Source organism: Trichosporon asahii (genome assembly GCF_000293215.1).
Source record: "Trichosporon asahii var. asahii CBS 2479 unplaced genomic scaffold scaffold00075, whole genome shotgun sequence".
Taxonomy (NCBI): Eukaryota; Fungi; Basidiomycota; class Tremellomycetes; order Trichosporonales; family Trichosporonaceae; genus Trichosporon; species Trichosporon asahii.
This window is the reverse complement of record NW_014040850.1, coordinates 94226-121484: the sequence shown is the minus strand read 5'-3', so window position 1 is coordinate 121484 and position 27259 is coordinate 94226. Positions and strand designations below refer to the sequence as shown.

At 62.0% G+C, this 27259-nt stretch overlaps 12 protein-coding genes across 12 annotated transcripts; 7 read left to right on the top strand and 5 right to left on the bottom strand.

Moving 5' to 3' along the window:
• Nucleotides 1–3341: 3341 nt before the first annotated feature.
• On the top strand, nt 3342–4034 carry A1Q1_05614 (uncharacterized protein; the record flags this gene model as incomplete). Its single annotated transcript, XM_014320823.1, has 1 exon — nt 3342–4034. One exon carries the CDS (start codon nt 3342–3344, stop codon nt 4032–4034), a length of 693 nt encoding a protein of 230 aa, XP_014176298.1.
• Nucleotides 4035–5199: 1165 nt separating this feature from the next.
• Nucleotides 5200–6081, top strand: A1Q1_05613 (uncharacterized protein; the record flags this gene model as incomplete). Its single annotated transcript, XM_014320822.1, has 1 exon — nt 5200–6081. One exon carries the CDS (start codon nt 5200–5202, stop codon nt 6079–6081), a length of 882 nt encoding a protein of 293 aa, XP_014176297.1.
• Nucleotides 6082–6661: 580 nt separating this feature from the next.
• Nucleotides 6662–8324, top strand: A1Q1_05612 (26S proteasome regulatory subunit; the record flags this gene model as incomplete). The annotated part of the gene is made up of 2 exons (XM_014320821.1): nt 6662–6788; nt 6829–8324. 2 exons carry the CDS (start codon nt 6662–6664, stop codon nt 8322–8324), a joined length of 1623 nt encoding a protein of 540 aa, XP_014176296.1.
• A 475-nt stretch (nt 8325–8799) lies between these two features.
• Nucleotides 8800–10316, top strand: A1Q1_05611 (disulfide-isomerase precursor; the record flags this gene model as incomplete). The annotated part of the gene is made up of 3 exons (XM_014320820.1): nt 8800–8895; nt 8954–9007; nt 9207–10316. The coding sequence occupies 3 exons, from the start codon at nt 8800–8802 to the stop codon at nt 10314–10316; spliced, it is 1260 nt and encodes a 419-aa protein (XP_014176295.1).
• A 317-nt stretch (nt 10317–10633) lies between these two features.
• A1Q1_05610 (uncharacterized protein) lies at nt 10634–13239 on the bottom strand (the record flags this gene model as incomplete). The annotated part of the gene is made up of 2 exons (XM_014320819.1): nt 10634–13147; nt 13213–13239. The coding sequence occupies 2 exons, from the start codon at nt 13237–13239 to the stop codon at nt 10634–10636; spliced, it is 2541 nt and encodes an 846-aa protein (XP_014176294.1).
• Nucleotides 13240–14008: 769 nt separating this feature from the next.
• Nucleotides 14009–16825, top strand: A1Q1_05609 (uncharacterized protein; the record flags this gene model as incomplete). Its single annotated transcript, XM_014320818.1, has 1 exon — nt 14009–16825. The coding sequence occupies one exon, from the start codon at nt 14009–14011 to the stop codon at nt 16823–16825; it is 2817 nt and encodes a 938-aa protein (XP_014176293.1).
• Nucleotides 16826–17349: 524 nt separating this feature from the next.
• Nucleotides 17350–19178, top strand: A1Q1_05608 (uncharacterized protein; the record flags this gene model as incomplete). Its single annotated transcript, XM_014320817.1, has 2 exons — nt 17350–17487; nt 17556–19178. 2 exons carry the CDS (start codon nt 17350–17352, stop codon nt 19176–19178), a joined length of 1761 nt encoding a protein of 586 aa, XP_014176292.1.
• A 322-nt stretch (nt 19179–19500) lies between these two features.
• A1Q1_05607 (uncharacterized protein) lies at nt 19501–21125 on the bottom strand (the record flags this gene model as incomplete). The annotated part of the gene is made up of 3 exons (XM_014320816.1): nt 19501–19788; nt 19832–20882; nt 20926–21125. 3 exons carry the CDS (start codon nt 21123–21125, stop codon nt 19501–19503), a joined length of 1539 nt encoding a protein of 512 aa, XP_014176291.1.
• A 1022-nt stretch (nt 21126–22147) lies between these two features.
• On the bottom strand, nt 22148–23031 carry A1Q1_05606 (uncharacterized protein; the record flags this gene model as incomplete). Its single annotated transcript, XM_014320815.1, has 3 exons — nt 22148–22321; nt 22439–22526; nt 22577–23031. 3 exons carry the CDS (start codon nt 23029–23031, stop codon nt 22148–22150), a joined length of 717 nt encoding a protein of 238 aa, XP_014176290.1.
• Nucleotides 23032–23529: 498 nt separating this feature from the next.
• Nucleotides 23530–24651, top strand: A1Q1_05605 (uncharacterized protein; the record flags this gene model as incomplete). Its single annotated transcript, XM_014320814.1, has 1 exon — nt 23530–24651. The coding sequence occupies one exon, from the start codon at nt 23530–23532 to the stop codon at nt 24649–24651; it is 1122 nt and encodes a 373-aa protein (XP_014176289.1).
• Nucleotides 24652–24857: 206 nt separating this feature from the next.
• Nucleotides 24858–26086, bottom strand: A1Q1_05604 (uncharacterized protein; the record flags this gene model as incomplete). The annotated part of the gene is made up of 2 exons (XM_014320813.1): nt 24858–25664; nt 25712–26086. The coding sequence occupies 2 exons, from the start codon at nt 26084–26086 to the stop codon at nt 24858–24860; spliced, it is 1182 nt and encodes a 393-aa protein (XP_014176288.1).
• A 346-nt stretch (nt 26087–26432) lies between these two features.
• Nucleotides 26433–27106, bottom strand: A1Q1_05603 (uncharacterized protein; the record flags this gene model as incomplete). Its single annotated transcript, XM_014320812.1, has 3 exons — nt 26433–26507; nt 26677–27011; nt 27070–27106. The coding sequence occupies 3 exons, from the start codon at nt 27104–27106 to the stop codon at nt 26433–26435; spliced, it is 447 nt and encodes a 148-aa protein (XP_014176287.1).
• Nucleotides 27107–27259: the final 153 nt, after the last annotated feature.

Below are 27259 nucleotides of genomic sequence, written 5' to 3'. Positions count from 1 at the left end.
GGGGGGGGAGAGGGGGCCTGCGCGCGCGCTGTGTTGCTTGGCGTCACCGGACACTGAGACGTTAAGCCCATTCATGTGTTGCCACACATGTAAAAGCGATGTCGAGCGTCCCCGACTCTGTACTGGTTAGAAAAGGTCTGCCATCAGGCATACGACACCCCTTTCGCCTCTCGGTTTGAATGGGTCGTTGTAGATTGGCAGCATAGCAGCATAGCAGCCTATTCCCGTTGACGGACGATGTGGCAGGCGGTAATGACAGGATGGTCGCTGAACGCACCACCCGAGGCAGAGTCATCAGTTCAAAAGCTTTGCTCTTAGCCACACCCCACCGATAACCCTGCAGTTCATGTCGTCGAAAGCCGGGAGAGACCCATGGTTGTCACCGGGTTGCGCCGATCTGTAGAAGTGACGAGCGTGCGCAGTAGCTGGAAGGAAACGCAAGAAACTCCCTAGTGCTACTTGCCCTTTCCTTTCTGCTCTGTTGAAGGACATGCCGGTTTCCTGGAGGAGAAAGCAAACAGAGCCAGACTTCTCCTACCGGGGCTGCGAACAGAACTTGCTTTCTTTGCCCAACTCTCAATGGCAGACAGGGCGGCATGCAGTGGGCAGTCATCAGTCAGCCCCTCTCTGGCCAAAGGTGACTCAATCGTTTAGTGGGTGGGCTGCCTGCGGCTATCAGCTCACCATTGGATGGTTGTAGCAGTCCACAGCCAAGTCTTCGACGGGAGGTCGCAGAAGGTGATGTGTCCATTTGTTGGCAAGACAATGCCCAGTGTTGCAACGGACGGTTCAGCAACAACTGCCATCTCACCATCTGCCACACACTCCGAGTCGCCATGAAAGCACAGCAAAGCTCGTTCCTCACAACGGTCAGCACAGAGCGAGTGTTTACAACACTACGCAAATGCCAGTGAAAGCCGTGTTCTCACATGCATCGATATTGAGACGCCTGTTCCATGCCTGCAACCCACATATCATATGCCACCGACCACGACTACCCATCTGACTCCAATGTTTACGTAACGCCATTCTTGCTTCACCCGTCCCCAATCTTGTTGGCGCCCCAGTAACTGAAGCCCTCATGTCTTCTCGTCATGCATGCCGGATCAGAGTTTAAGCTTACCCCATTCGTCAGTCGAGTTCCATGCTCCGAATCCGAGGACCCTTCTGCGCAACCGCGGAGCTCGCTATGCCCGCTGCCCACTGCACCGTTGCCCGCTGCCCCTTATCATACGCCAGTTTGAGAGCGCTCGCGTGCTCAATTTGATCCCGGTTTCGTGTGCAGGATATCTGCCTCCGCGTTGTGTGCTATCTCTGGCGTGGGTGCTGGAATTTTGGTTCCGTCCTGTATGCTGTTTTTTGTTTTGCTTCCGGCTTGTATGCTTGCAGGCGTGGGGCAAGCTTTCCCCAGATTCAAGGTTTCCCACGGCCGTCTCGCCCAGATAAGGCGATCAGATCAGGCGCGGGCCAATGTCTCTCCTCAGCCATAACAACAGCTTGGGGTCTGGAGGTCTGGAAACAGTGCCCGAAAGTAGTTGTGGTAAGGCGATGGCCGAAGAGCAGAAAAGATCGTCGCCGTGAAACTCGACCCTCTCGTAAACAGTGAACCACCGCGAATGGTCTCAGGCGGGCAAAGAGATCAGCCAGACCAGAGTCTGCCGTCATCCTGCTGTCATCCTGCTGTCATCCTGCTGGCTCGGTCGTGCGTCAGATGTCTTTCACGATGACCCCGAGTTTGGACCTGCCAGAAAAGATTTTCATGGCCCTCAACTTTCAACGAGGGAGGCGCACGTTCCTCTGCACGCAGATGAGCATGTGGGGCAGCATGCTTGTTTATGCTCAACGGACGACGTGTGAATGCAACGTTTGAGCTGAATGGTGAATACAAGCCGCGCCGCATTCAGTCGAGTATCGCGGCCTTGTATCGGTAATCGCCGCGGAGGCGTCGGAATCGGCAAACAAACCCCAACACGCCCAACCATAATCCTCACCTCCATCAGCCCGCTGCTACCCCCTCAAAGACGCAAAGGTCTGTCGAAATTTCGCCATACGAAACATTCCCTCCCTTCAGATGAATTCAAGACATGAGCAGACTGTACCTTGCATACCATCACCGCTGTCATGATCCGTGTGCTGATTGCACGAGCACAGACGAGGCGACTCACCATGAATTTGCACGGGAGGTCCAAAGCGCAAGAAAACCCTAGCGATATCATTTACATCGGCCAGGTGATGCCAGGTGAAGTTGGGCTAAGGCATCCGGGGTCATGACGTTCATCGCCGAACTGCGATGCATGCGCTGCACACCGCAGCGGTGAGCAATAAGTCCCCCGCCCACGAACCACGCGACAAAGGCATTCGACGAATATAGAAGTTTACGCGAAAACTGTAATTTGGGGTGCTGTCCAAGTCTACGTTCCTGAAGACTTTGATGCGGTGGGATATACAGTTTTTTCCACCCAGAGGGAACGAGCCCAGGTCGATCGCGTCTGGGACCTAGTAGGGCCAGACCCTGCGACGGCCCTGCGACGGCCCTGCGATGGCCCTGGGCCCACTGCGTCCACCGCCGGCAGCCGGTGCACGCAGCGCACATTCGGGACAGCGTGTTCTCTCACCGTGTCGTGTCTTCGCCCATAAGTCGCAGCGCGCAGCGCGGCGCCGCGTGTCGTCGTCTCCATGGGCTCAGAAGAGCCATGGGTCCAGGAAAAAAAGAAAGACAGCAAAAACCCTTACATTCCGAGAGAGAATGAGACGCTGATCCTTTGGGCGTTCTGCATGGCGTTGAGGCGCAATATTCCGGGTGTATTTTTCCAAGGCCCAGAGCGCGAGAGAAACACGGGACGCGCAGATGACGTTAAGGCAAGGTTTGTGGGCCCTCTCTGTTGTGGCCGTTGTTGGTAGCTTTTTGCTCCGAAGCCTTGCGCCTTGCGAGCCTTGCTTCTCCTGCCCCGGATGTCTGCTGCGAGCGTGCATCCTGGGCATCCTGGGCCCACCTTTTACCCGGTCTGAGACCGCGACTGTGCCGTGCCGTCCGCATGTGCCGGATGCAACGACGTTTAATGACTTGATGGATGTGGATTCTTGTTCTCCCCCATTCATCTCCACTCTCCATTCATCTCTTTCTTTACCCAAACAACACGTCCAAACGCTCTGGTAGCGACCGCGCTGTGCGCCCTTCACCTGTTTACCGACCTACCGACCTACCGACCAACAACGAACGCGACGACTCCAACGTTCGCCCACAAGAATCACACGAAAAGCCTAGCTCGAAGCTTCAGGCCATAAGCAACCAACTACTAGCACACCCCTTACGCCAACTGAACCACGTTTGACCCAAAACCATGGGCTTCCTCTCCTTCACGCGCAAGCGCAAGACGAGCGAGCATCCCGGCCAATCGCCGCCGAAGCGCTCCTTCTCCTCGTTCTCGCTGCGCCCCCGCTCCTTCTTCGACAGCAACGAGCCGCCTACCAAGCTCGAGCCGGCCGTCCCGCGCCCTCGTCAGAGGGCTACCGCTCGGGACACGCGTGAGCGCGCTGCACTCCTGCACGACCTGAATGCGAACTACTTCTCCCAGTCCCTCCCCTCTGGAACCAGGGGCAACAGGGGCGCGACGTTCCACCCCGGCGCCTCTGGCGGGGGGATGGACTGGCGCCTCGGCGCCACCGCCGCCGAGGCCACCGGCGCAGAGGCGGAGGAAGCGAGCCGGGGCGAGTTTGCAGCCTTCATGGCGCGCAACGGGCTGGACTCGGACGAGGACAGCGAGGAGGAACTGCTCCCTCCTCCCACTCGTCGTGCGCCCAGGGCCGACGGCCGGCCGATCGGACTCGGCGAGTTCGGTCGCCACTCCATGTTTGACGCGCCTTGCGCGCCCGTCGAGCCCCTCAGCAAGGTGCCCACCAACGCTAGCCTTGTGCTGCCGCCCGGCGCCATGCACCCGACCCCGCCCCGGATCGACTTTGCCGCGGAGGTGTTCCGCCCCATTGACTGGGGGTTTAAGAAGAGGAATGCTGCTATGGTGAGTTACTACATTTGACGTCTGGTCTGTTCTTTCTTCTGTTCTGTCTATCTATCTTCTTTCCTGCTTTTCTTCCTGGTTGCTGGTCGGTGGTGATGGTCGGTTCTGCCTCGTTGTCTTTGGATATCCGACGTGCACATGACCTTTTGTGTGCATTCGTTGTGATCGCGGTGTGATCGCCGCTAGCTCTGCCTAGGTTCTGCTGGCTCTGGCATATGCGGTGCAGTTAGCAGCATGGGTGATCGGCGGTGGGGCGAATGGATGGACCGCGGGTGACGAGTGCAGCGGCATGTGGGACGAGACTGGAGTGTGCATGTGGGATGCGCATGTGGGTCTGGTGGTTCTCTCGTACGTCGTCTCTGCGCCGTCGGACTTGCAGAGGAACGGGTGCGCTCGCAAGTCTCTTCTACGCACTTGTGGATGGTGTCATTGCTGTTACACTACTGTGGGGGAGAGAGAGCAGCGAAAGGCTTGTTAAGCGCCTTTGGGTGTCCAGTTCCCTGGTGGTTGTGAATTAGGGGGCGTTGGTATTACCCTGTCGCGTCAATTAGACCCTGGGCTAATCGCCTGTAATGACCGAGGGGGGCCTCTGAAGTTGCCCCGCGGATTTAGCCGCCACCCATTTGCTATGGTGGATGCCGTTACAGTGTACAATGCGTCGCTGCGACGTCGCTTCTCTTAGCTTTCACCTGCTACGCCGGGACGTCTCTCTGCGGCTGGCAACTTGCAGCATACCATTCCCCATTGCGCCACCGCTGTCTGCACACACCGCGTTCCCATCCCTCCTCACCACTCTCCACTCCATCATCATCATCCTTATTCTTGTCTCTCTCATCGCATCATCAAAATAGTACACTCCACCGCTCCACCGGCAACTTAATCAAAACGGACCCTGGCATCTTCACTCGGCATACTCTCCCTCCACCACACACACACACACACACACACACACACACACCTACGCATACTCTCAACCCTCAGAGAAGAGACAAGATCTGTCACGCACCACCACTCCCTCCTTGTTCACTCTTCACAAGACCAGACGTCACTCTTCACCATCTCTCTTCCCTCATCTTGCCACTTTTACTCACACCCCCGCCAGCCCTCGACCGACAACCTCGCAGGCATGATCAGGCAAAACGTGCCCCCGCCCATCGTGCCCCCCCGCTCTCACCTGCGCACAATGAGCGCCCATCCCATGTCCCCCTCGAGCTCGGCCTCGTCTTCCTCGGCCCACTCCAACTCGAACGGCGCCATTCAGCAGCAGCGCCAGTATGTGCTCGAGGTCGCGCCGCCCATGCCGCAGCGCCCGTCCGCAGCCGACGAAGAGATCGAAGTTATCAGCTTTGGTTCGGCCGCGCCCAAGCGCAAGACTGAGCGTGCCGGCTCCTTCCCTTCCCAGTCTCGCGACCCGTTCAAGGTCCGTGACGGACTGCAGCCGCGCAAGGCGAGCAGCGGGGTCTACACGCCCAACACGTTCCCCGGCGCTCGCTCCGAGACGAGCAGCCTCACGCGCTCGCCTTCCAACGTCTCGACGGCTAGCAGCCAGCTCTCTCCTCCGCCCATGTGCAACAGCAACCGCGCCTCGCGCCTTTCTGGTCTGAAGCGCATCAGCGTCGGCTTTGGCCACCACCACGGCCACGGCCACGGTCAGCAGCGCAACAGCGTCATCAGCTCGCCGACTGTCGTCTCTGTCCCCTCGTCGCTCGGCGACCGCGCTCTCACGCCCGTTGCGCGCCAGGCCTCGTCCTCGTCTGGCCACACGGACCGCACGTCTTCCTCTTTCGCGGCTTCTTCAGCCACGGACAGCACTGGGCGTCGCTACGGGCACTCGCCCACGAGCAGCACGCACTCTGCGTCCTCGATCAGTCCCCCCGCGACGCCCACGACGCCTACCGAGTCCAAGGCTGGCATTGTCGACCCGAACAACTCGTCTCCCGACCTGGACAAGGCGAGCAGCTCGTCGTCGCCGACCGGGCCGAAGCGTACCCGCCGCAAGCCCGTGCCGCAGATGGACGTGGACCTCATCACGCGCCTTGAGCGGCTCGAGATGGAGTCCAAGTGATCAAGTGTCCTATCTGCCTGGCGCAGAGTTGTAGCGTGTCCCCCCTAACGAGTAGACGTTGTTCCCCATCCTCATCTGTTGTACATGTCCTTAACCCCCCTAACTCCCTCTATCCTCTATAGTACGCAGATGTATCCTCTCTCTGCCTGTAGACCTGGCGATGCTGCGAGAAGGTCCTTTGTTGGAGCTGGCTGATGAGAAGACCGAGCAGAGGGCACTTGCACGATACACGAGATGCGAGGGAGGACGCGTGGGTCGAGGAGTGTTGCGACGCTGGTAATCTGGGCGCTGGCTTGGCCGTGGTATGACGTTGAAAGGTACGCAGTACTTGGACAATCCGGGCCTTGGGTCTTGGATCGTGGGAGAAGGTGGAGGACCCGCAGCATCCGCAGTAGTGTGGAGGACATAAGAGTTATTAGCCTGAAGTGCTAATCATTTGTTATAATCGCTTTCTAATCCACCACTCTAATAACGTCCTACACATCACGTGACAGCTTGCGCGTCGGCAGGGCGAGTGTCAATGAGCGCATCGTCAACTGGACCTGGACTCGTTAATCAGCACACTGTACATCACCGCACCATGACGACGGAGAAGAAGGACCCCAAACTCGACCCGAGGGACAAGAAGGACGGCGAGAAGACCGCCGACGAGGACAAGAAGGACGAGGTCGTCGAGGAGAAGCCCGAGCCGCTGAGCGTCGAGGATGGTAAGCTCGCTGACTGTTGATCTGTAGCTGACATTGGCAGAGATCCTCAACAACCTCCAGCTCATCGGAAGAGCTGTGTCGACGATTGAGCCGCGGTTTACGACTCGTGTCCTGCGCACACTGACGACGCTGCGGAAGCGACTCACGAAGCGCCAGCTCGCCGACGCCATCACCCGCGCCTTCCCCAAGGGATCCAAGGTCGGACAGCAGCTCATTGCCTCGGACCTCTTCCAGGGTCTGCCTGATACTGCTCCGGAGGCTGAGGCGGAGTCGATGGACGTCGACGAGACCCCGAAGGATGGCAAGAAGGACGACTCGAAGGACGCCAAGGACGGCAAGGACTCGAAGGAGGGCAAGAAGGACGCCGTCGCGAAGAAGTACCAGCCGCCCGTGGACCAGACCGGCGAGCTCATCCCCGAGGGCGTCATGTACCTCCGTCTTCTGATCATTCTGGCCGGTATCGACGCGGGCCTGATCGAGAACGCGGGCGCGTTTGCGCTCGAGACGACGGAGCAGATCCAGGCTGCGAACCGGAGGACGATGGACCAGATCGCGGCCAAGGTCTACTTCTATCTTGCGCGGTGTTACGAGCTCGAGGGCCGGCTGGCCGAGCTGCGTCCGACGCTGCTTGCTGTTCGCCAAACCGCCAAGCTGCGCAAGGACGAGAACCTCGAGATTACCGTCATCAACCTCCTGCTCCGCTCCTACCTCGCCTCCAATCTCTACGACCAGGCCGACAAGCTCCTGTCCAAGATTGAGATGCCGACGAGCAGCAACACGGCGCAGACGGCCCGCTGGCTCTTCTACACTGCGCGTCTCCGCGCCGTCCAGCTCAACTATGCCGGAGCCGCCGACCTGCTGCTGACGGCCATCCGCCGCGCGCCCAAGGACGAGGTTGCGCCTGGATTCGTGCAGATTCTGCACAAGTTCTACATCGTCACCGAGATGCTGACGGGCCGTATCCCGGACCGGGCCATGTTCCGCCGTCCCGTGCTGCAGGCCGCGCTCGCGCCATACTTCCAGATCGTGCAGGCCGTCCGCGTGGGCGACGTCGCCGCGTTCCAGCGCGCCTTCACGACGCACGAGCAGGCCTTCCTCGCCGACAGCACGCACTTCCTCATCCTCCGCCTGCGCCACTTTGTCATCCGCACCGCGCTCCGCACCATCACGCTCGCCTACAGCCGTATCTCGCTGCGCGATGTGTGCCTCAAGCTCGGCCTCGACAGCGAGGAGGACACCGAGTACATCGTGGCCAAGGCGATCAAGGACCGCGTCATTGACGCAACGATCGACCACAAGGGCGGATACATGCAGAGCAAGAGCAAGAAGAACATTTACGAGACGTCCGAGCCCCAGGAGGAGATCAAGCAGCGCGTCAAGTACGTGCTCGACATGCACCGCGAGGCGCTCCAGGGCATGCGCTTCAGCGGCAATGTGCACCGGAAGGAGCTCGAGACGGCTGCCGACGCGCGGGAGCGCGATCGCGAGATTGCCCAGCTGATCCAGGAGACGGAGGATGATCTGGATGACATGTAGGCTGGCCGCGAGCGTAGCGACGTAGCGACGTAGCGAGCAGAGCGAGCAGAGCAGCGTGAGAGGAGAGCAGAGGAGGGGAGGTCAGTAGATGACGGGCGTGTAGATAACTAGTAGACGTAGAATGCAGTCTGTGAAATATCCGGCGCCCGCTGCAGCCGACCTCGAGCCATCTCCCACCTATATCGTCGTCTGCACCTCCCTTGACTCCCATCAAAGGCGTGTCAGCACTACACGTGACCAGGTCTGGAGACTTACGTCACTTTCCCGTCTTCCAATACAAAGCTATCCTAAATATCTGCATCCCTCCAATCCTAATAGAATGCTAATCGGGAATAGCGCCACGTCGGATTTCCACGTCACTTGGACCCCGGAGCCACGGGCGAGCGGAGATCGCCAGCGTCGCGGTGAGACGCCAGCTCATTGCTGAAGAAGTCAGCGGGAAGTGCAACTGAACTCAGCAACATCAACAAACACCATGAGGCTCTCATTCATCTCGGGAGCTGTGCTCGCCCTCGCCGGGCTTGTGTCTGCTTCCAATGTTGTCGAGCTCGACAGCAAGAACTTTGACTCGGTGAGTCGTCTTCTGTTGGTGTGGCCTCCACATGGGCGATATGACCTAAGATCGACAGCCCGCGCAGCCCGGCTGGTCTGAAGAGAAGCTGGTGGTTGTCACCACGGGGCCGGTGCTTAACCGCTCTGCATGCTCTGCGGCGGCTCTGCAGCGGCTCTGCTTGTTGCCCGCGGAGGCTCGACTTTGCAATTGGCTTCCCCTCGTGTGCTGCCGCAGCTTGCTTTCGCTCGTGCTGCTCGCTGCACTCCGTACCGCACTGGCTGCGCTGGCCGCTACGGCACTCGCTTCGCTCGTCCCGCGCTAACTTCCAGGTCGTCGGTCAGGAGAAGGGCGCCTTCGTCGAGTTCTACGCCCCGTGGTGCGGAATGTGCAAGAAGCTCGCGCCCGTGTACGAGCAGCTCGCCGATGTCTTCCCGTCGTCCAAGGTGATCATCGCCAAGACCGACGCCGACGGACCGGCCAAGGACCTCGGCAACCGTTACGGCATTCGCGGCTACCCGACTCTGAAGTGGTTCCCCGCCGGCTCCCTCGAGGGCGAGGACTACTCTGGCGGGCGTGACCTCGAGTCCCTCGTCAAGTTTGTCACGCAAAAGTCGGGCGTCAAGTCGACCCTCAAGCCGCCTCCTCCCGGGGCCGCGGTCGAGCTGACGGCGGAGAACTTTGACGACGTCGTCAACGGCGCGCGCAACGTGCTCGTCGCATTCACGGCGCCCTGGTGCGGACACTGCAAGAACATGAAGCCTGCGTACGAGGCCGTGGCCCGCGCGTTCAAGGATGAGGAGGACGTGGTCGTCGCGCTCATGAACGCGGACGACGACGCGAACCGGCCCATCGCGCAGCGCTTCGAGGTCAAATCCTTCCCCACCATCAAGTTCTTCCCCAAGGACTGGACCTTCCCCATGGCGTACTCGTCTGGCCGCTCCGCGGAGCAGTTTGCCAACTTCCTCAACGAGCACTGCGGCACGCAGCGTTCCGCCACTGGCCTCCTCAACGACGTCGCCGGCACGGTCGGCGAGCTCAACGACCTCGCCGCGGCTTACATCGCCTCCATCCCCTCGCGCGAGGAGGCGTACGAGAAGGCCAAGGCTTATGTCTCCAACCTGACGTCTTCGGCTTCGGATGCCGCGTCCGGCGTCTCGGACGAGGCGAGCAAGAGGGCCCGCGTCGCGGCCGAGTACTACGTCCGCGCCATGGAGCGCATCAAGTCCAAGGGCGACGCGTGGCTCGATAAGGAGAAGAACCGCCTCGCCGGTCTCTTGAGCTCTCAGAGCATGGCCGGCAAGAAGCTCGACGAGCTCAAGGTCAAGATCAACATTCTCAATGCGTTTGTCGCTAAGAAGATTGACGAGATCACCGCCGACGATGAGGACGGAGACGTCGTCGAGGTCGACGAGCAGGTCGTGCTGAAGGACGAGCTCTAAGCGAGCAACGAGCTCGGAGCGAGTTGCGAGCCGCGAGCCTGATAGAAAGAAGAAAAAAGATGCATCTGAATCATATGCGCCTCTCTTGTTGTTACATCGTCGAGTCTGCGGATCTAATCTCTGGCGCGGGACCACGCCACGCCTCATCCACAATCTGCCTCAGTGTCCGCCGCCCGGCCGTCTCGGATCCACAGACCGCGCACCCCGTGGCTCGGAAGCTGATCCTGCCTTTGGGCACGTCTATTCCCTCCAACCTTTTGCTCCTCTTCTCCCTCCGGTCCTTCTCGAACGCATCCCGAGCCCTTCCCGCCGCATCCTCAGCAGCATGCAGTTCCGTCAACACATCTGAGGCCGGCATCATGTTGCCTGATGGACCGCCGTCGCTCGCCCTCAGCATGCGCGGCCTTGAGGGCCCTACTCGCCATGCCGACGGCGACGGCGGCCGCGTGGCGCTCCTCCCGCAACCGGCTCAGCTCGAGCCTGGCCGTCTTGGCGTCTGTAGCGTCCAGCGCGGCCGTGGCCGTCTTCAATGCCCCGTGAGCCGCAGAAAGCGCGCTCTCGGCCTCCTCGACACTGCCTGCGTCTGGCGGTTCGTCGAGCGACTTGCGCAGCCGCGCCGCACGTCGAGTGAGCGCCGAGGCGTACGCCTGTGCCCGCTCGAGCGTCGCGAGGAGTTGCGGGTCCGAGTCGGACGGAGAGAAGGCCCACGAGCCGACGTCGGTCGCCCAGACGTCCACTTCGTTCCACCCGTCTTCGAATTCGAGGAGGGACTGTTCTGCCGATAGCAGGGCCGTGCACGCCGTGCGCAGCGAGAGCGCTATGGTTCGCCGGGGCGAGGGCGAGGTCGCGTACACCCAGGACTGGATGTCGTCGCGCGCATACGGCGTCGAGGCGGGGTAGAGCAGCGTGACGCGTGCCGTCGCTTCTTCATCCCCCTCCTCCCCGCCGGTTTCTGTCACTCTCGTTTCCTGCGTCGGAGTCGCAGTTAGGTACGAGTGTAGTTCCGGAGCAGACAGGGTTGGGTTCGGAGACGAACTGCCTTTGCTCGCTTTGCTCGCTTTGCTCGTTCTGCTTGCCCCCGCGCCGCTCGCGCCGCTCGCGCCGCTCGCTCCGCTCGCTCCGCCCGCCCACTCGGACGCGGGAACCAGCCAAAAGCCCCCGCGACGCTGGAACACGCCCTCGACCCTCGGCGCCGGCGCGACGTACCCGCCGCTGACCTCGCCCGGGGGCGAGTGTCGGCCAAGATGCACCGTGACGCTGCGCGGCGCATAGTCCTTCCTCATGAGACACCCGAGGACCCACTCGGTGCGTCCCGTCGTGCTCGCCGCCTCGCTTCCGGGCATGGCGACGCAGACGTCCTCCGCCCGCGCCAGCGTCGTCAGGAAGGCGGACACGTCGTCGGGCCCGCTCGCCTCGTGCAGTTTCGGACAGCGCGCGACCGCACGCGCCGAGATGGAGAAGTGTGAGACGTTGGGGAATAAAATACTGGGATGGGCGTGGGCGCAGACGGAGCGCACGAGGTGGGACTGCGGCCACTGCGCGAGCACCAGGTGCGTCGTGAAGGCGAACCCGGGGTTGAGGCGGGAGCCGGGCGAGCGGGGCGAACAAGGGCGGCAGAGCTCGTCGTCCGTCTCGGCCCCCGTCGGCGCGAGGTCGACAGGCAACGCGAAGCGTTGCGAGTATACCTCGTCAGCCTCGAGGCGGGCGAGGTGTGCGCCGACATTGGACGCGAGCGCGTCGTGCCATCTCGGACATCGGGGGTCGTACGCCTCCTCGTCCTCTGCGTCCGCTGTGCTCGCTCCGGGCGGACATGGACATCGGGGCAGGCCCAGGACGCGCCTCGCTCCGCCCGCCCCACTCGGACGCGGGAACCAGCCAAAAGCCCCCGCGAGCTGGAACACGCCCTCGACCCTCGGCGCCGGCGCGACGTACCCGCCGCTGACCTCGCCCGGGGGCGAGTGTCGGCCAAGATGCACCGTGACGCTGCGCGGCGCATAGTCCTTCCTCATGAGACACCCGAGGACCCACTCGGTGCGTCCCGTCGTGCTCGCCGCCTCGCTTCCGGGCATGGCGACGCAGACGTCCTCCGCCCGCGCCAGCGTCGTCAGGAAGGCGGACACGTCGTCGGGCCCGTTCGGACAGCGCGCGACCGCACGCGCCGAGATGGAGAAGTGTGAGACGTTGGGGAATAAAATACTGGGATGGGCGTGGGCGCAGACGGAGCGCACGAGGTGGGACTGCGGCCACTGCGCGAGCACCAGGTGCGTCGTGAAGGCGAACCCGGGGTTGAGGCGGGAGCCGGGCGAGCGGGGCGAACAAGGGCGGCAGAGCTCGTCGTCCGTCTCGGCCCCCGTCGGCGCGAGGTCGACAGGCAACGCGAAGCGTTGCGAGTATACCTCGTCAGCCTCGAGGCGGGCGAGGTGTGCGCCGACATTGGACGCGAGCGCGTCGTGCCATCTCGGACATCGGGGGTCGTACGCCTCCTCGTCCTCTGCGTCCGCTGTGCTCGCTCCGGGCGGACATGGACATCGGGGCAGGCCCAGGACGCGCTCGGCATTCGCGCGCGTCAGCACGAGGCGCCGATACAGCACCGGCAGCACCAATGCGTGCATCGGCCCACTCGTTGCGGCCAACGAGGCGAGCGTCCCCCGCGCCTGCTGGGCGGATAGCTCGTCAACGACGAACTGGACAAGTTCGAGGGGCAGACGGCCCCGCGGCGTCCATCCTGTCGTTTCGCTTGCTGTCGCTGTCGCTGTCGCCGTCGCCGTCGTTGTCGCCGCGCCGCTCCGTGCGGCGCTCGATTCCATCCGTCGTTTGTCGTAGTTATTCTTCTGAGGGTGGATCGTTGTTTTCTTATCACACGCGAGATGTCGACGCGATCACAACACCGACTCACAAACCCGGAGTCACCGGGACCGTGCATGACGTCGGCTTCGGCCGATAACACACTGTGCACTTGAGTCAACCTCGCGTGGCTCGGCTTATCAGGACTAGGCCCGCTACCAACCTGGTAGAGAGGAGAAGGCGCGCAGGGAGGCGAGGCAGCCGAGTCTTGGCAACGGAGGCGCGCGGTTAGGCCTGCAAGGCCGTTTCATGGGGCAACTCTAACCTGGACCCTGAACCCCGCATTGCAAGGTATAAAAGAGGGGCTGTCTGACCTCGAAGTTTTGACCTTTTCCCTTTCTTGAAATGTCATCACCTCCATTCGTATCTTTGCTTCCGCTTTTTCGCCACCCTTAAGAGCCAGCCATTTGAGTCGACCCTAAGAGAACCTTCTGGTAAACGACTTTTTGGTTCCGCCTTTCCAGCTTTTGGCCAATCAGGTTAGCCCATTTTTTGGTTCCGCTCCTTTTAAAGTCTCCTGGTCACATGACTTTTGGGTGTGACATCTTGTGTCCACCATCCTTGTCATCTGACATCTCTGGCCTGTCATCCATTGGTGTCATCATTGATTTGATTCCGCTATCACGTGACCATATTGGCTGACACACCTACAGCCTCCACCTGCCTCCACTTCGACCCCCCTGCAAGCCACCTGCATCACAGTCATCACGTGACAACGTCTGAAACACAACGCCAAGTTTCAGATTCACGAATCGCAGCAGTCGAAAGTCAATCAAGCCTCATTCGTTAGTTCCAGTGACCTGATTTGCTTCCGTTGTCACCCCTTCATGGCAGCTGCTGTCAGCACCATGCCACGTGACCTGTCAGCGGGGTCCAAGCCTCCACCACCCACTTCCACTTCGACCTCGACCTCGACCTCGACCTCGACTCGCGCTCCACCTCCCACCACAACATCGAGCACCAAATCCTCCAAGACGCCAGATTTCCTGAAGCCGACGAGCATAAGCAACGGCATCAAGCGCATACAGCGCATCGAGGAGAAGCACGCGCTGCACCCGAACAGCGTGACGCGCGAGCCGCCCTCGAGCAACTACCAGCCCCGCGATGTGATAGCACCGTACTACGAGCCCGTGTACACGGGTACCGGTCCTGCGCCTGTGCCTGTGCAGGCTCCCGAGACAAAGCGCCGTCGTCTGTCGATGAATCAGAAGCACGCCCTCCCGCCGAGACCGAACGTGAACACGCCCCCGACACCCTCGATCGGTTCCCACGCCGAGCGCCAGAGTCGATGGCACCACAACGGGCCGAAGGCGACGGGCGCGAACGCCATCGCTAGCACCATGCCGTTATTCCAAGACGCCCTCGCTAGAGCTCGCAAGAGTCCTAAGGGGAACACATCGCCGCCCGGCCAGTCCTGGCAGCTCTCGCAACAGCACCCATTCGGCTTCCAGCCGCCGCCGCAGCAACAGCAGCTGCCCGGCTGGCAGACGTTCCAGCAGCACCAGCAGCAGCAGCAGCAGCAGTACGGATACCAGCCGTACGCGCAGGGGCAGTTTGCTTACGCTCAGCCTCAGCAGCAGCATGGTTTCACGCCGCCGCAGTCGTATGGCCAGCTTCCCCCGTATCAGCAGCAGCAGTACGGTGCGCACCAGCAGCACGGTGCTCAGTCGTCCTATTCGCGCGGGAACCAGTCACCATATCAGCGAGGCAACCAGTCGCCATACGGACAACACCGCGGTGGTCACTCCCCTTTCCAGCAGGGCGGTCGCTCGCCAGCCGTTAGGGAGGACAACCGCTCCCCTCTTCCTCTCGGCCAGCGCGCAACGGCCTCGGGCGGGAGCACGCCGCGTCCCGCTTCTGGAGGACGCACCCCGCCCCCGCCGCTCAAGCCGTTATCATCTCGTGCCCCTCCGCCGCCGCGTGAGCATGCCGATGAGGCTGAGCCTCCGTCATCGGGTGCGCCACTGACGCCTCCCCACTCTCCCACACCGCCCCCGCCGTATCGCTCTCCTCCACCGCCTCCTGCGAAGTCTGCTACTCCCAAACCTTCACCGTCTGCCGGCATGAGGGCGCTCGACCGCGCTCTGGACGGATTGAGAAGACAGCAGTCTCAGAGGGCCGCGCCCGTCGTGAGCCCTTACCAGTCTTCAGCCCCGGTCCCTGCTCGCCCTGCGCCCGCGCCTGAGCCTGAGCCTCGCGTGTTCGCCGCTCCAGTTGCTGCCGTCGCCGCTGTTGCTCCCTCTGACGACGAGCGTGTCGCCAGGGCGTTGAAGGACGCTGCCGAGTTGCTGGGGCACAAGGCGCCGGGCGTCCCCGGCCTCGACCTCGATCGCGACGTCATAGCAAAGGCAGCGAGAGACTTTGCCGACGCTTTGGAGGGCAAAGGGGGCAAGAGCTCCGATCAACTGCCCACGCCCCTGCCTGCGACCGCGACCGATGTACCCGAGGCTGGTACTTTGCGCCCGAACAAGAGGGCGCGTACCGAGTCTCCCGAGATTGAGTACGTCGGGTCCGCCCGTTCCGCTCCTTCCGCCCCCGCTGCAGCCAAGCCCGCCCAGGAGCCGCTGTTCTTCGAGGCACCCTTCGTCAAACTCGAAGACGAGGACTTCAGCTCCCTCCCCAACGTTCCGACTCAGGACGACTTATGGGGCAGTGAGCCTGAGGATGACCCCGAGCCGATCTTTGAAGAGGAGGAGGACGAGCTGGACAGCGACTCTGATGAAGACGTCAAGCCGTACATCGACCCGCGCCGCCAGAATCCCGACATGGACGTGAGCGATTCGGAGGACGATGACTCGGAGGAGGAGGACATCGACGACGAGCCGATCGACGTCGATGCGCCGGCGACAACAAAGACTGCGCGCGCGAAAAAGAGGGCCAAGCGAGCCAAGCTCCTCTCGGAGGCCATCTGCGCCGGCCAGTGCTTCCGGTGCCCCAGCCAACCTCTCGTCGCGGACATGTACAACCATCTCTGCCTCGATCACCGATTCGACACGCTGTCGCCGCAGGACTTCAAGTGCGACAAGATCAAACTGTGCGAGTGCGGCCGGCCCGCGATCAAGTCCACATACACCAAGAACCACCTCAAATTCTGCTCTCTGCCCCTTGAGCGCCGAGTCGCACTCGGCATGGCCCCGCCCAAGGAGAAGAAGGTGCCCACGAGCAAGGCGGGCACGTGTCACCTCTGCAACAAGAGTCTGAAGGATCTCCTGGGCCACTTCAAGCGCAAACACGCCAACATCAACGTCACCGACGACGATTTCGACTGTCCCGGCCTTAAGGCGTGTTGCGGCAAGGTCTGGACCAAGGGCGGACGACACAAGTGTCCCGACAGTTCCGACTTTACGCGCCCGTCCGCTGCGAGTGCCACGCCCAGTCCTGTGCGTGCAACGAACTCTAATGCTGCCCACGCGACCTCTGTAGCTACCGCTGTCGGACGCCCGCAACAGGAAGCGGCGCAAGCGACGCCAGGCCAAGGCCAGACGACCGCCGAGACCAGACGGACCGCCGAGTCTCTCAACACTGCACCGCTGAGCCGTTTTGGCAAGATCCCGAAACACAGCGACAAAGACAGCGACAGAGACGGCCGTAACAGACGTCTCTCAGGCGAGGACGGCCGTCCCGGAGAACTGCCTGACCGTCTCCGGTTCCTGAACAATATGTAACCTGTCCAGTTTCTTGCCCACCAGCGTTAGTTAGGGCGCGCGGGCGTTGTACGATTAGTTGTCTATATTTGACCCACGTAATGACCACATGCACACCAGTGACACCAATGACATGTCATGATGCTTCATTAAGCGAGGCAAAGGAATGTCAGTCTGCTCAACAGAGTCCGAAGCGCGTCGGAGGACGACGGCGTTACCGCGTCCGTAAGAGACGGACTCCACGGAGCAAGATTGTCGTAGCGAGTCAGGCACGAGGTGTGCACATGCGCATTCCGCACGAGCGAGGCGGAGATCTCCGCCTCCCTGTTGATCTCTCTCCACTGTCTGGGCTGGTTTTACCGAACACCGTGATTCCGGGACCTGTCGGGCCTCGTGTTCCTGGGGGTGGAGAGAGTGGAGAAGTCGCCGAGGTGGAGAGAGATAGCATGTAGCAGCGTGGGTCAGCCCGAGTTCCCAATATATACCAAGCCGGAGGCGTTAACTGTCACCTCCTTCGCACTACACCTTAGACAAAAGAGTCCAACATGGCGCCCACGACACAAGGCAAGCTGCAGCCTTCCATGGCCGAGGTCGACCGCATGCTCGTCGAGGCTGGCCCCGGCACACACTTCGAGCTCGACCACGAGATGATCCAGGGGCGCAAGCAGCTCGTGTGGAAGAACGTGAGTCACTGCCGTCAGCGCCCAGCTGACCTCAGCAACCGCGCGACTTCCGGAGCTTCATCCTGCAGCGTCTCAAGATGTTCGGCGACCGCCCACTCCTCTCGTCTCCGACGCCAGACGGCGAAGCTAGGGAACAGCTTTCGTACCGCGAAGTCCGGCTTCGTAGCCAGATCCTGGCCGGATGGCTGTGGGACCAGGGCGTTCGTGTAGGCACCCGAGTCGCGCTCGGCGGACTCAACAGCGCGGCGTGGGTTGTCGCCTTCTGCGCCGTGCACATCGCTGGCGCAGTTCCTGTGCTTTTGAACTCGACGCTGCCTGCTCCGCTGCAGAAACACTGTCTCCTTCTGACCGAGCCCAAGATCACGCTGGTCGACGGCAAGCTCGCCGCCCTCATCCAGCCTATTCTGCCTGAGCTCCGGGCAAGGTGTATCGACCCTTACTGCTGGGACCACGGGATGGAGTGTGGGCTCCATCGCCTTGAGCCTAGCGCGAGCGCCGAGGCCGTACGCGCCCTCGACTCGGGCCGTGCGACGCAGAGCCTGCACCCCGAGAGCGACGGCATGATCATGTTCACCTCGGGCACGACGAACCACCCCAAGGCTGTTCTGGTCACCCAACGCAGTGCACTCAGCCACGTCCCGACCGCCGCTTTCCCCGTTGCGCGAGCAATCCTCCGCGCTGGTGGATCTCTCGAGGACGCGCTCGCCGCTCACGACCCGCCAAAGGAGCCCTCTGTCATGCTCGTCCCCGTCCCCCTTTTCCACGTCACGGGCTGCCTTTCCTGGCTCCTGAAAGCCATGACGTACGGCCACAAGGTCGTGTTCACGCGTCGCTGGAACGTGCCCGACGCCATCAAGCTGATCGTCGACGAGCGCGTCGACGTCATTGGCGGCGTGCCCGCAATCGCGACGAGTATCATCCAGTCGGGACTCCTGCCGGCCAACTGGCAGTTCAAGAGTGTCGGGTACGGCGGCGCGCCCCCGCCTGCTGGGTTGCCGGAGGAGATTGTGCGCCGCTGGCCCAACGCCAAGATTGCGAACGGGTACGGCATGACGGAGACGAATGGCATCATCACCTCGCTGGTCGGAGCCGACTATGTGCGCGACAACACCTCCTGCGGACCGCCCGTGCCCATCTGCGAGATCCGCATCGTCGACCCAGAGGACACGAGCAAGGAGATGCCGACGGGCACGCCTGGTGTTCTCATGGCTCGTGGGTCAATGTTGATGGAGGGCTACCTGCGGAACGAGGAGGCGACGCGCGCTGCCGTGAGCCCAGACGGATGGTTCAACACCGGCGACGTGGGGTACGTCGATGCCGAGGGTTTCGTGACCATCAGCGACCGCGCCAAGGACATCATCATCCGTGGCGGCGAGAACATTGCGAGCGGGGAGGTCGAGAACGCCATCACGGCCGACAGCCGCATCGAGCATGCCGCCGCGGTCCCGGTCCCGGACAAGACGCTCGGAGAACTCGTCGCGGTCGCGGTCACGCTTGCGCCTGGAGCGAGCGCTACACCGGAAAGTATCATCGAGACGGCGTCCCCGCGCCTCAGACATGCTGCTCGCCCCGTGTTCGTGATGGTGTTCGAGGAGGACTTCCCGCGCGCCGCGTCGGGCAAGGTGCTCAAGAAGGACATCAAGGAGATTGTCGCGAGGGAGTTTGCAAAGCTAAACCGCGCCAAGCTCTAGTCGACTCAGTAGTGTAGAAAGCAACAAGTAGAAGTAGCGCAGATACGCACACATGCATGCGATTATAGATTGTCATCCCTTTTTTGCATAACTAGATATAAGGGCGGCAACGGCTTTACTCATCACACTTCCTCTTTCCCGTCTTCTTGTCATTCTCGTGCCCCCTTCCGTTCCCCTCACCGTTGCCGCCACGGTGGCCGTGGTCGTCCCCATGGTCGTCGTTGGGGCCGTCCCTGTGGTCGTCCCGGTCATCATCGTCGTCGTCGTTCTTCTTCGAGCCATCCGAGCTTGGGGTCCGCAACAGGCCACCGCCCTGCCAACCCTACTGGCTGTAAAGCTGGAAGTCGAACTTGACCTGGCCACCCCAGAAGCCAGCGGGGCAAGACTCGGTCTGGCCACCACCAATAGCGAAGACGTTGTTGCCGTTGTACGCACTCCAGCCCGAGCCGGGGTTACCGTTCTTGACAAACGACGCAACGCGGCCCTGCACGTCCTGGCTGAATGCGTCTGAGCCTGTGGGACCCGTGCCCCACCACGCGTAGACGTCGTCCATGTGGCAGACGTGGTTGTCGCAGTACGTCAGGCCCTGGTTGTTGGCGTGGTTGCCGCCCTGCGTGAACTCGCCGACGTAGGTCGAGGCAAAGGTCGCGAACTTGGACGCGAGAGCGCGCGAGGGGCACCGGAATCCGCCGTCCGTGAAGGCGCGCTCGATCGTGCGTCATTCCCGGGCCGATCTCGACACCCGCGGGGAGCGGGTACTGCGCCGCAACGGCGTCGGCGCGCGATCCGACCTGGAAGCGGAGGACGTTCAGGTACGCCTCGGCGGGGGTGTAGTCGCGTCGCCTGAGGTTGGTGCCGAGCGGGCCACCGCCAGGGATGGGCGTCATGACATCCGCGCCGGCCCCGCCGTCGTTAAGGACGGTGGTAACGAGCACCTGCTGGGGCTTGACGGCGAGCTGCGCGGGATTGTTCATGAGCACGTTCGAGGGGTCCTGGGGCAGAGTCGGGGTGCCGAAGACGGGGCGCACGAAGGCCGCATAAGGCACGCCCTCGATGTTGGGTGCCATGTTGACGAGGTCATTGGCGGTGGCGGTCATGAGCTGGGCGGCCGACTTGTTCTGCGCGCAGCGCTTGTCGTGACAGTGGAGAATGTCCTCGTAGAAGAGCTTCTGGAGGGCGCTCGTCTGCGCCGCACTCTGCGTGCCCACGTTCATGGGGCCGGACTGGAGGATGATGCGCTGGAACAGACCCGCCGCCTCAGGCACACCGAGCATGGACTGCGCGATAAGCGCACCGGACGACTGGCCGCCGAGCGTGACCGCCGAGGGGTTTCCGCCGGCACCGACGATGTTGTCCTTGATGGAACGGAGGGCGAGGAGCATGTCGCGCAAGGCAAAGTTGGGGTCCGAGACACGCATCCACGACGGAGGGAGGAAACCGAGCACGCCGATACGGGTCTGGGCGTGCACGACGACGAGGCCCTGGGACGCCATTGAGGCACCGTCGATGCCGTCGTCGGCAGCGCTGCCGTCGATGTTGCTGCCGCCGGGGACGTAGACGTAGACGGGCAGGTTGGAGTTCTGTGACGCAGACGAGGGAGCCCAGATGGTCAGGTACAGGCAGTCCTCGGACTGGGTGTTGGTCGCGGCGGGGAACGCGTGAGCCTGAGGGCAGCGGGGGGCCCAGCCGGCGGCGTTGTTGGGCCTGTCCGTCAGCGAGCGTCCAACGGCAAGATCAAGGGACTTACGTGGAGCTAGCAGCCGACGAGTGGGCCCAACGAGAGGCAGAGCCGTACTTGACAGTGTAGCGACAGGCGTTGCCGTCGGTGGCACCGGTGAGCGTCCTGCCCTTCCAGTTCATTGTACAGGCGGCGCGCTCGGTGAGCGGGGCCGGAGCTGCCACCGCGCTCAAGGCGAGGAGGGGGAGGAGGCCGAAAAGCGAGAGCATTGTAAGCTGTCTCGAGGTCTTCGGAGGATGGAGATCAGCAATGCAGCGCGGTAGGACCTCCTTATATATATCTCGCAGAGGTGCTGTTTACGCTGGGAGGGAGATGATGGAGGTATGCATCCGGTTTGTGGTCCGGCATGGGCGGGCAGGTGAGCCAAGGCGACTGCTGGACAATGAACGCGCGCATGTTGCGGGTTCTGGGTCAGTCTGGGGTCAGTAGCCCGTCGGGCGGGAGAGCAGAGGGTGCCGTGTGCCTCAGCTGATGGGCGTTGCTGGTCGGCTTGGTTGCTTGCTCGACTTCCAAAGTCGCGTCTCTCAACGCAGAAACGTCATCCGTACTCCAATCCTTCGGGAGATCGCCAGGGCTATCTTATCGCCTTCGAAACGTTCTCCCATCTAATCAAACGGCCCAGAACTGCGTTCTCTACGCTCGAAATAGTCCAGAAAACGACCTCTGCACATTTGATTGGAATGAGGTCCTCCATGTTGATCGTCGGGAGTCGAAAAACATGAACAATGGCGGAGGGGTGGTGACGCTCGGGCCATGCATGTCTCACCGAGAACTCGACGTAGCAACCCTCAAACGTCCCGGAGGCCGGTTTCATCGGTCCCAGTGCTATTGTTTGGCGAAGGCAGGTACAGTGTTTCAACGACGGATGACAACGGGGTAGGACGTCTGTGGGCTGGCACTGGTCCGTTTGTCAACCCAAATACACACCTCCCGTTCCACCGGCTCGGACCAGCTGTGTACTGTTGTTCACTGTTGTGAGCGTCAGTTCGACCCGTTTGTGGAAGTCTGGTGTGAGGCCACCACATCTCCCCATCTGTCAGCCTTCGGCCCCACGATCCTGTGAACCCCTGTGCGCTTTGTTGCCCATCGTGGGCCGCTTTGTTATCCTTCTTCATACCTCGTCTACGACGTTGTCTTCTCCTAGCTTCCCTCTCCGCTTCGCTCTCCGCTCCCTACACATCTCGTTGCGAGGCTTGTCCGTGGCGTGGGAAGCGCCTCCGGTGACTGAAGTTTACTCCGGTCGCCTGCCCCAGACAACGAGAGTCGGCACCGGCCCCCTCTCGAGCCGGAATGCGGGCACACCCTCGCCGTCCATGTCGCCGACGCCGGTAAAGCCGTACTTGGTCAGCAGGCCGCCGAGCTGCGCCTTGGTGGGCGTGGTTCGGAACTGGTTGCCGGTGATAACCTGTAAGCGTCAGTGAGCTGGCCTTCCCACTCCGCGCGCTCCACCCTTCCAACGTTCTTCCCCTATCTTTCTCATTCACCCTCCTCTCATTTCAGAGGCGGGACAAAGCACACTCACCCCCTGATCCCAGTCCTCGACGGGCTCATTCTTCGGCTCCTCCTTGACGTGGAACACGGCGCTGATGTCCTCCCCGTCGTCGCCATGCCTGAACTCGATCAGGATGAAGAGACCACCAGGCTTGAGCACGCTCAGGACGCCCTCGAAGAAGGCTTGAGGGTTCCAACATGGTGCGCGACGAGGGTCGCGACGGCGACATCGAACCGCTTGCGCGGCGGGGCGAGCTTGCGTTCCGGGTCGCTCTCGATGGGGGAGGGCATCTCCTCTCCGCGGTCGAATTGAGCAGCGGAGGTCGGTCCGAACTCGTGCATCGCCCAGGTCACGTTGTCGAGGCCCTCGACCTGCTTAGACAGAACGCTAATCATGGATCGCGAGGGCTCGATCGAGTGAACAGAGTGGAAGCCCGTCAGATGGCGCGTGACGGTGCCGACACCAGCACCGACCTCGAGCACATCGAGGGTGGGGAACTTGGACTCGGGGATGCCGGCCTCGACAAGGGCACGCTTGATCGTGCGTCCGTTGATCTCGGCGGCTTCCTTGACTCCGGGCTTGTTGAGATAGACTGCGCCGTCCCAAACGTCGTCGCCTGCCATGGTGTCTGTTGTCGGAGTTGGCCGAAGGTGTGGGTTTGAAAGAGAGGTGATTGGTCTCGCGGTTGGGGGCGAGATCGCGGTATACGAGAGACGGGGTGAGACGCCGAGTGCTTGAGCGATGTGGTCGATGCAAGAGCTGGAGGTGTTGAGGGTGTCGACGTTGAAGCACGCGCACAGAGCAGAGTCCGAGAGTGGGCAAGTCCCGAGACCTGAGGATGGGTCCGGATTCGGAATGACGCGTGAGTCCGGGTCCGGTGTCCTCTTGTCGCGCTGATCTCGGCTCAGGTCAGAAAGTAACCGAAAGACCGAGCGAGCTGGCTTCGTTCTCGCCTACTCGTGTTGATCTTCACAGTGACTTTGCCGTCGCACAGACCTTGCCATTACTCACCCTATCACTTCTGACTAGGATACTGCAACACCGGAGCATCGAAGCTCGCACGCTCGCTTCACGACTAGCTCCGCTCCAGCACTCTACGGCAGTCGGCTCGCTCAGTCGCCATGCCGCTACCCAAGTGTCCGCCAGGCTTCACGGATCACATCTTCAAGCGCGTCCACGGCCTCCCCCTGCCACTGCGCTACTGGCCCCCGCGCGCCTCTTCCACCTCGACCTCTCCCTCCCCCGACGTTCCCAGTCGTGTCACCAACGGTACCGCTCAACCCAACGGCGCTAGTCCCGCTCGCGACACTCCGTGGCTCCTCTGGGTCCACGGCGGCGGCTACACGTGCGGCAAATGGGCGCACCCGACCCCCTGGCTCCTCCCCGCCTTCAGCGAGTACGGCCTAGTCTCGGTAGGCTACAGACTGCAGCCCGAGGCCTCACTCGCCGAGATGGCCCAAGATGTCGTGGACGCGTACCACTACGCCCGCACGAGTATGGGCTTGGGCGACCGGTGTGTCATTGGCGGCGCGAGTGCGGGAACGACGGTTGCGGCGCTGGCTGCGCTGGAACTGATCAGGCGTGAGAGGAAGGCGACTGGAGAAGGGGTGGGAGCGCCGAGAGCGTTCCTCAGCGTTTACGGCTTGCTTGACAGCCTGGCATACCTGGAGCAGGAGAGGAATCAGGGCCCCCAGCCTGAACCCAGCTACCTCGTCTCGACAGATGAGCAGTTGGCCGAGATATACGCAGACCCCGACCCGGCACAGGCAAGCGTGCAGAATCCCTGGGACACAGAGCTGCCGCCTCACGTACCCCTGCAAGAGATTCGGGACCACCTCGGCCTGCCCGGCTACGAACCCTCCGACACGGAACTGAGGCGAGTGGACGTGTACTCGTACGCTGCGTGTCATGGCAATCTCTTCGAGTCCGTCTGTCGGATGAAGGACTACCACTCCGACTCCGAGTTCAAGGACCGCGTGCGCGCTGACTCGCCACAACATATCCTCCAGAAGGAGGGAGAGTTCATGCCCACGTTCCTCATGCACGGTCTCGCTGACGATATCGTCCCCGCTTCCCATTCTGAGAACTTTGCCCGGACGCTGAGGAGCAAAGGTGTGCCCACGGAAGAGGTTTACGTCGAGGGGGCTGGACATGTGTACGACTTTGGATTCGAGAAGGCCGGCGATGCGGGATGGGACGTCAGCGTTGTCCCTGCGCTCCGGTTCTTGGATAGGCATGTGTAAGAGGGCAAGGAATAACGACAAGAATATGCATTCACTACAAGATTTTGTGGGGTATATGATGGCATTCTGATGGCTTCTGGCGCTGCTTCGGCTTCGCGCTGACGCGTTCGCTGGGATTCAGCTTCGAGGGTCGCCACCGCCTAAGCAGGACTGGCCTCGCGCTCACTCCGCTTCCACCTCCGCTTGGACTTCGACGTAGACGTCTCCTAGACGTTCTTCTTGTCGCCCTGCGACGGGGGCCAGTTGGTGGGGTCGACCTCGCGGTGAATCAAGGGGTAGATGTCCTTCGAGAAGACCTTGTAGCCCGTGGATCCCTGGAAGATGTCGCTCATGGTAGGGGTGATGTGGAACCCATGCGGCTCCTCGACGTACACGACGTCGACGCCCGCTTCGCTCATGTTCTTGTACAGGGTGCGGATCTCGTCGACGAGAATCTCCTTCTCACCGCCGTGGATGTAGACCTTGACGCCGGGCTTGACCAGGTTCGACCACTGCGCACCCGTCGCGTTAGCGGGCGCAAAGTACGGCGTTGTCGCCGCCTCGTCCGTGTAGTGCTGGCGCGCGGCGTGGGCCGAGAGCTTCGCAAGCCAGGTGATGTAGTCCACGCCCCAGTTGTTCACCATGGACGCGCGCGTGATGTTCGTGGGCGACATGTCGACCCAGGGTCCGGAGAGGGCCAGCTGACCAGGTCCCTCGACACCAGAGTCGTACAGGTATCGCTGCAGGAGGAGCGACAGGTTGGCACCGGCCGACTCGCCCATGACGGTGATGTTCTTGGGCTCAAAGCCGAGCGCGTTGGTAAGGTACTCCCATCCAGCGACGGCGTCGAGGAGAGGCGCGGGGAAGGCGGTCTCGGGGGTGAGCGTCTTGCGGTAGTTGACGGCGAGCACGCGGATGTTGATGTCGTGAGCGACCTTGAAGACGTAGGTGCGCTCGAGGGGGTGGCCGAAGGCGTATCCACCTCCGACAAAGTAGAGCATGGCCTTCTCTCCAGGGGCGGCCTTGGCGAGGGCCTGCTTCGACTTCGGGGTCGGGGGACAGCCGGGACAGCAGGGCACACCGCGAAGCCAGTGCGCGGCAGCTTGGCAGGCGGCAGCGTGACCTTGGTCACAGTGACGCCGGGGGCATCGCTCGACTTGGAACGCACGGCGCGCCACTCGAACCAGTCGACACCGGGGAGGAAGAGCGTGTGCTGGATGAGCGCGACGCGAACAATGTTGGTGATGAGGTGGTCGCGCAGCGTCTGCCAGCGCAAGCGCGGGCCGCGCAGGAAGTGCGTCAGGATCGTGTACGGGATCACGAAGGGGAGCGAGCCCAGCACGCCGAGCGCCGCGAGGAGCTTGTACAGCGCCAGAAGCGGGGCGGGGGGCGTGCGCGGAGCTGTCGGGTCGGGGGACGAGCGCCGGAGCTTGGGCCAGTCGAGGGCGGTGGACATGATGCTTGTAAGAGGGGCGGATGAGACGGTTCGAATGCAGAGATAACGGGTATATGTATGCTGAATGAATGCATGAAGCTCGGGTAGGATGTCGAACCGGAAGACGCGCTAACAAGGTTAGACCGGCGGTCAGTAGGTTAGTGTTCGCGGGGATTTCACGCCGCGCACTGCCCGCGTTGGGCCGTTCCACGCAGGACCTTACCCATTTTACACGGGAGTGACGCGAGTGCGGTCGATGCAGGCTAAAAAATCATAATCCTTACATCTGGCGTGGGACAAGAAAAAAGAGAAACGAGCTAAGGCGGGAACAAGGGGCGATGGCGATATGGCGAGATCGTGGAGGCGTCTAGGCCAGAAGAGCAAGCGCGCCAACGGCAACGAGAGCAGCCGAGAGCGAGGCACCAGCCGAGCCAGCGCTGGACTTGCCCTCGGCGGCGGCGGCGCCGGAGGCGGAAGCGGAAGCAGAGGCGCTGGCGGAGGAGGCGAAGGGGTTCGCAGAGGTCGAGGTGACGGCGGGCTTGGTCGCGTTGGTGGTGGGGGCGAGGGAGGTGGACGACTATCGTTAGCGAAGCCAGAAAGAGGCAACTCACAGACTTGGGGAGCGAGGTCGGGGCGGGGATCTCGCCGGCGTACTGCGAAGTGTAGTGGGACTCGATGCACTCCTGGCCCATCTGCTGAACAGCGAGTGAGAGGAGCTGGACCTGCTCCGAGGTCATGCCGTTCGGCACGCCCTCGATCGAGGTGCAGTTCATGCAGATGTTGAACTGCTCGAAGACGCCGCCCTGGCACGCGGTCGCGCGCGCGTCCGCCGACGCGTCGGGGCTGAAAACGCTCTTGTACGTCTCGCAAGGGGTCGAGCACACATCGGGGATGGCATCGACAGGGAACGGCGCACGGGTAAGGAGAGTGGGGGTCGCGGCGGCAACTGGACGTTAGCAATGGAGCATAGCGCCGCGGAGCAGCAGTAACAGCCAGGCACTCACCAGCCGAGAGGACGCTGAAGAGGGTAGCGGCGAGCATGGTGGAGATTGTGCAGATGAGTGAGCAATGTTTGGTTCGTCTTCGAAACTCTACGCCGTGCGCTGTGCTGTGCATGTGTTGCTCGCTGCCTTCCCTTTCCTCGCTACGGCCCCTCGCTTTGCAGCGAGCGGCTGTAGAGCAGGACTCGACGCT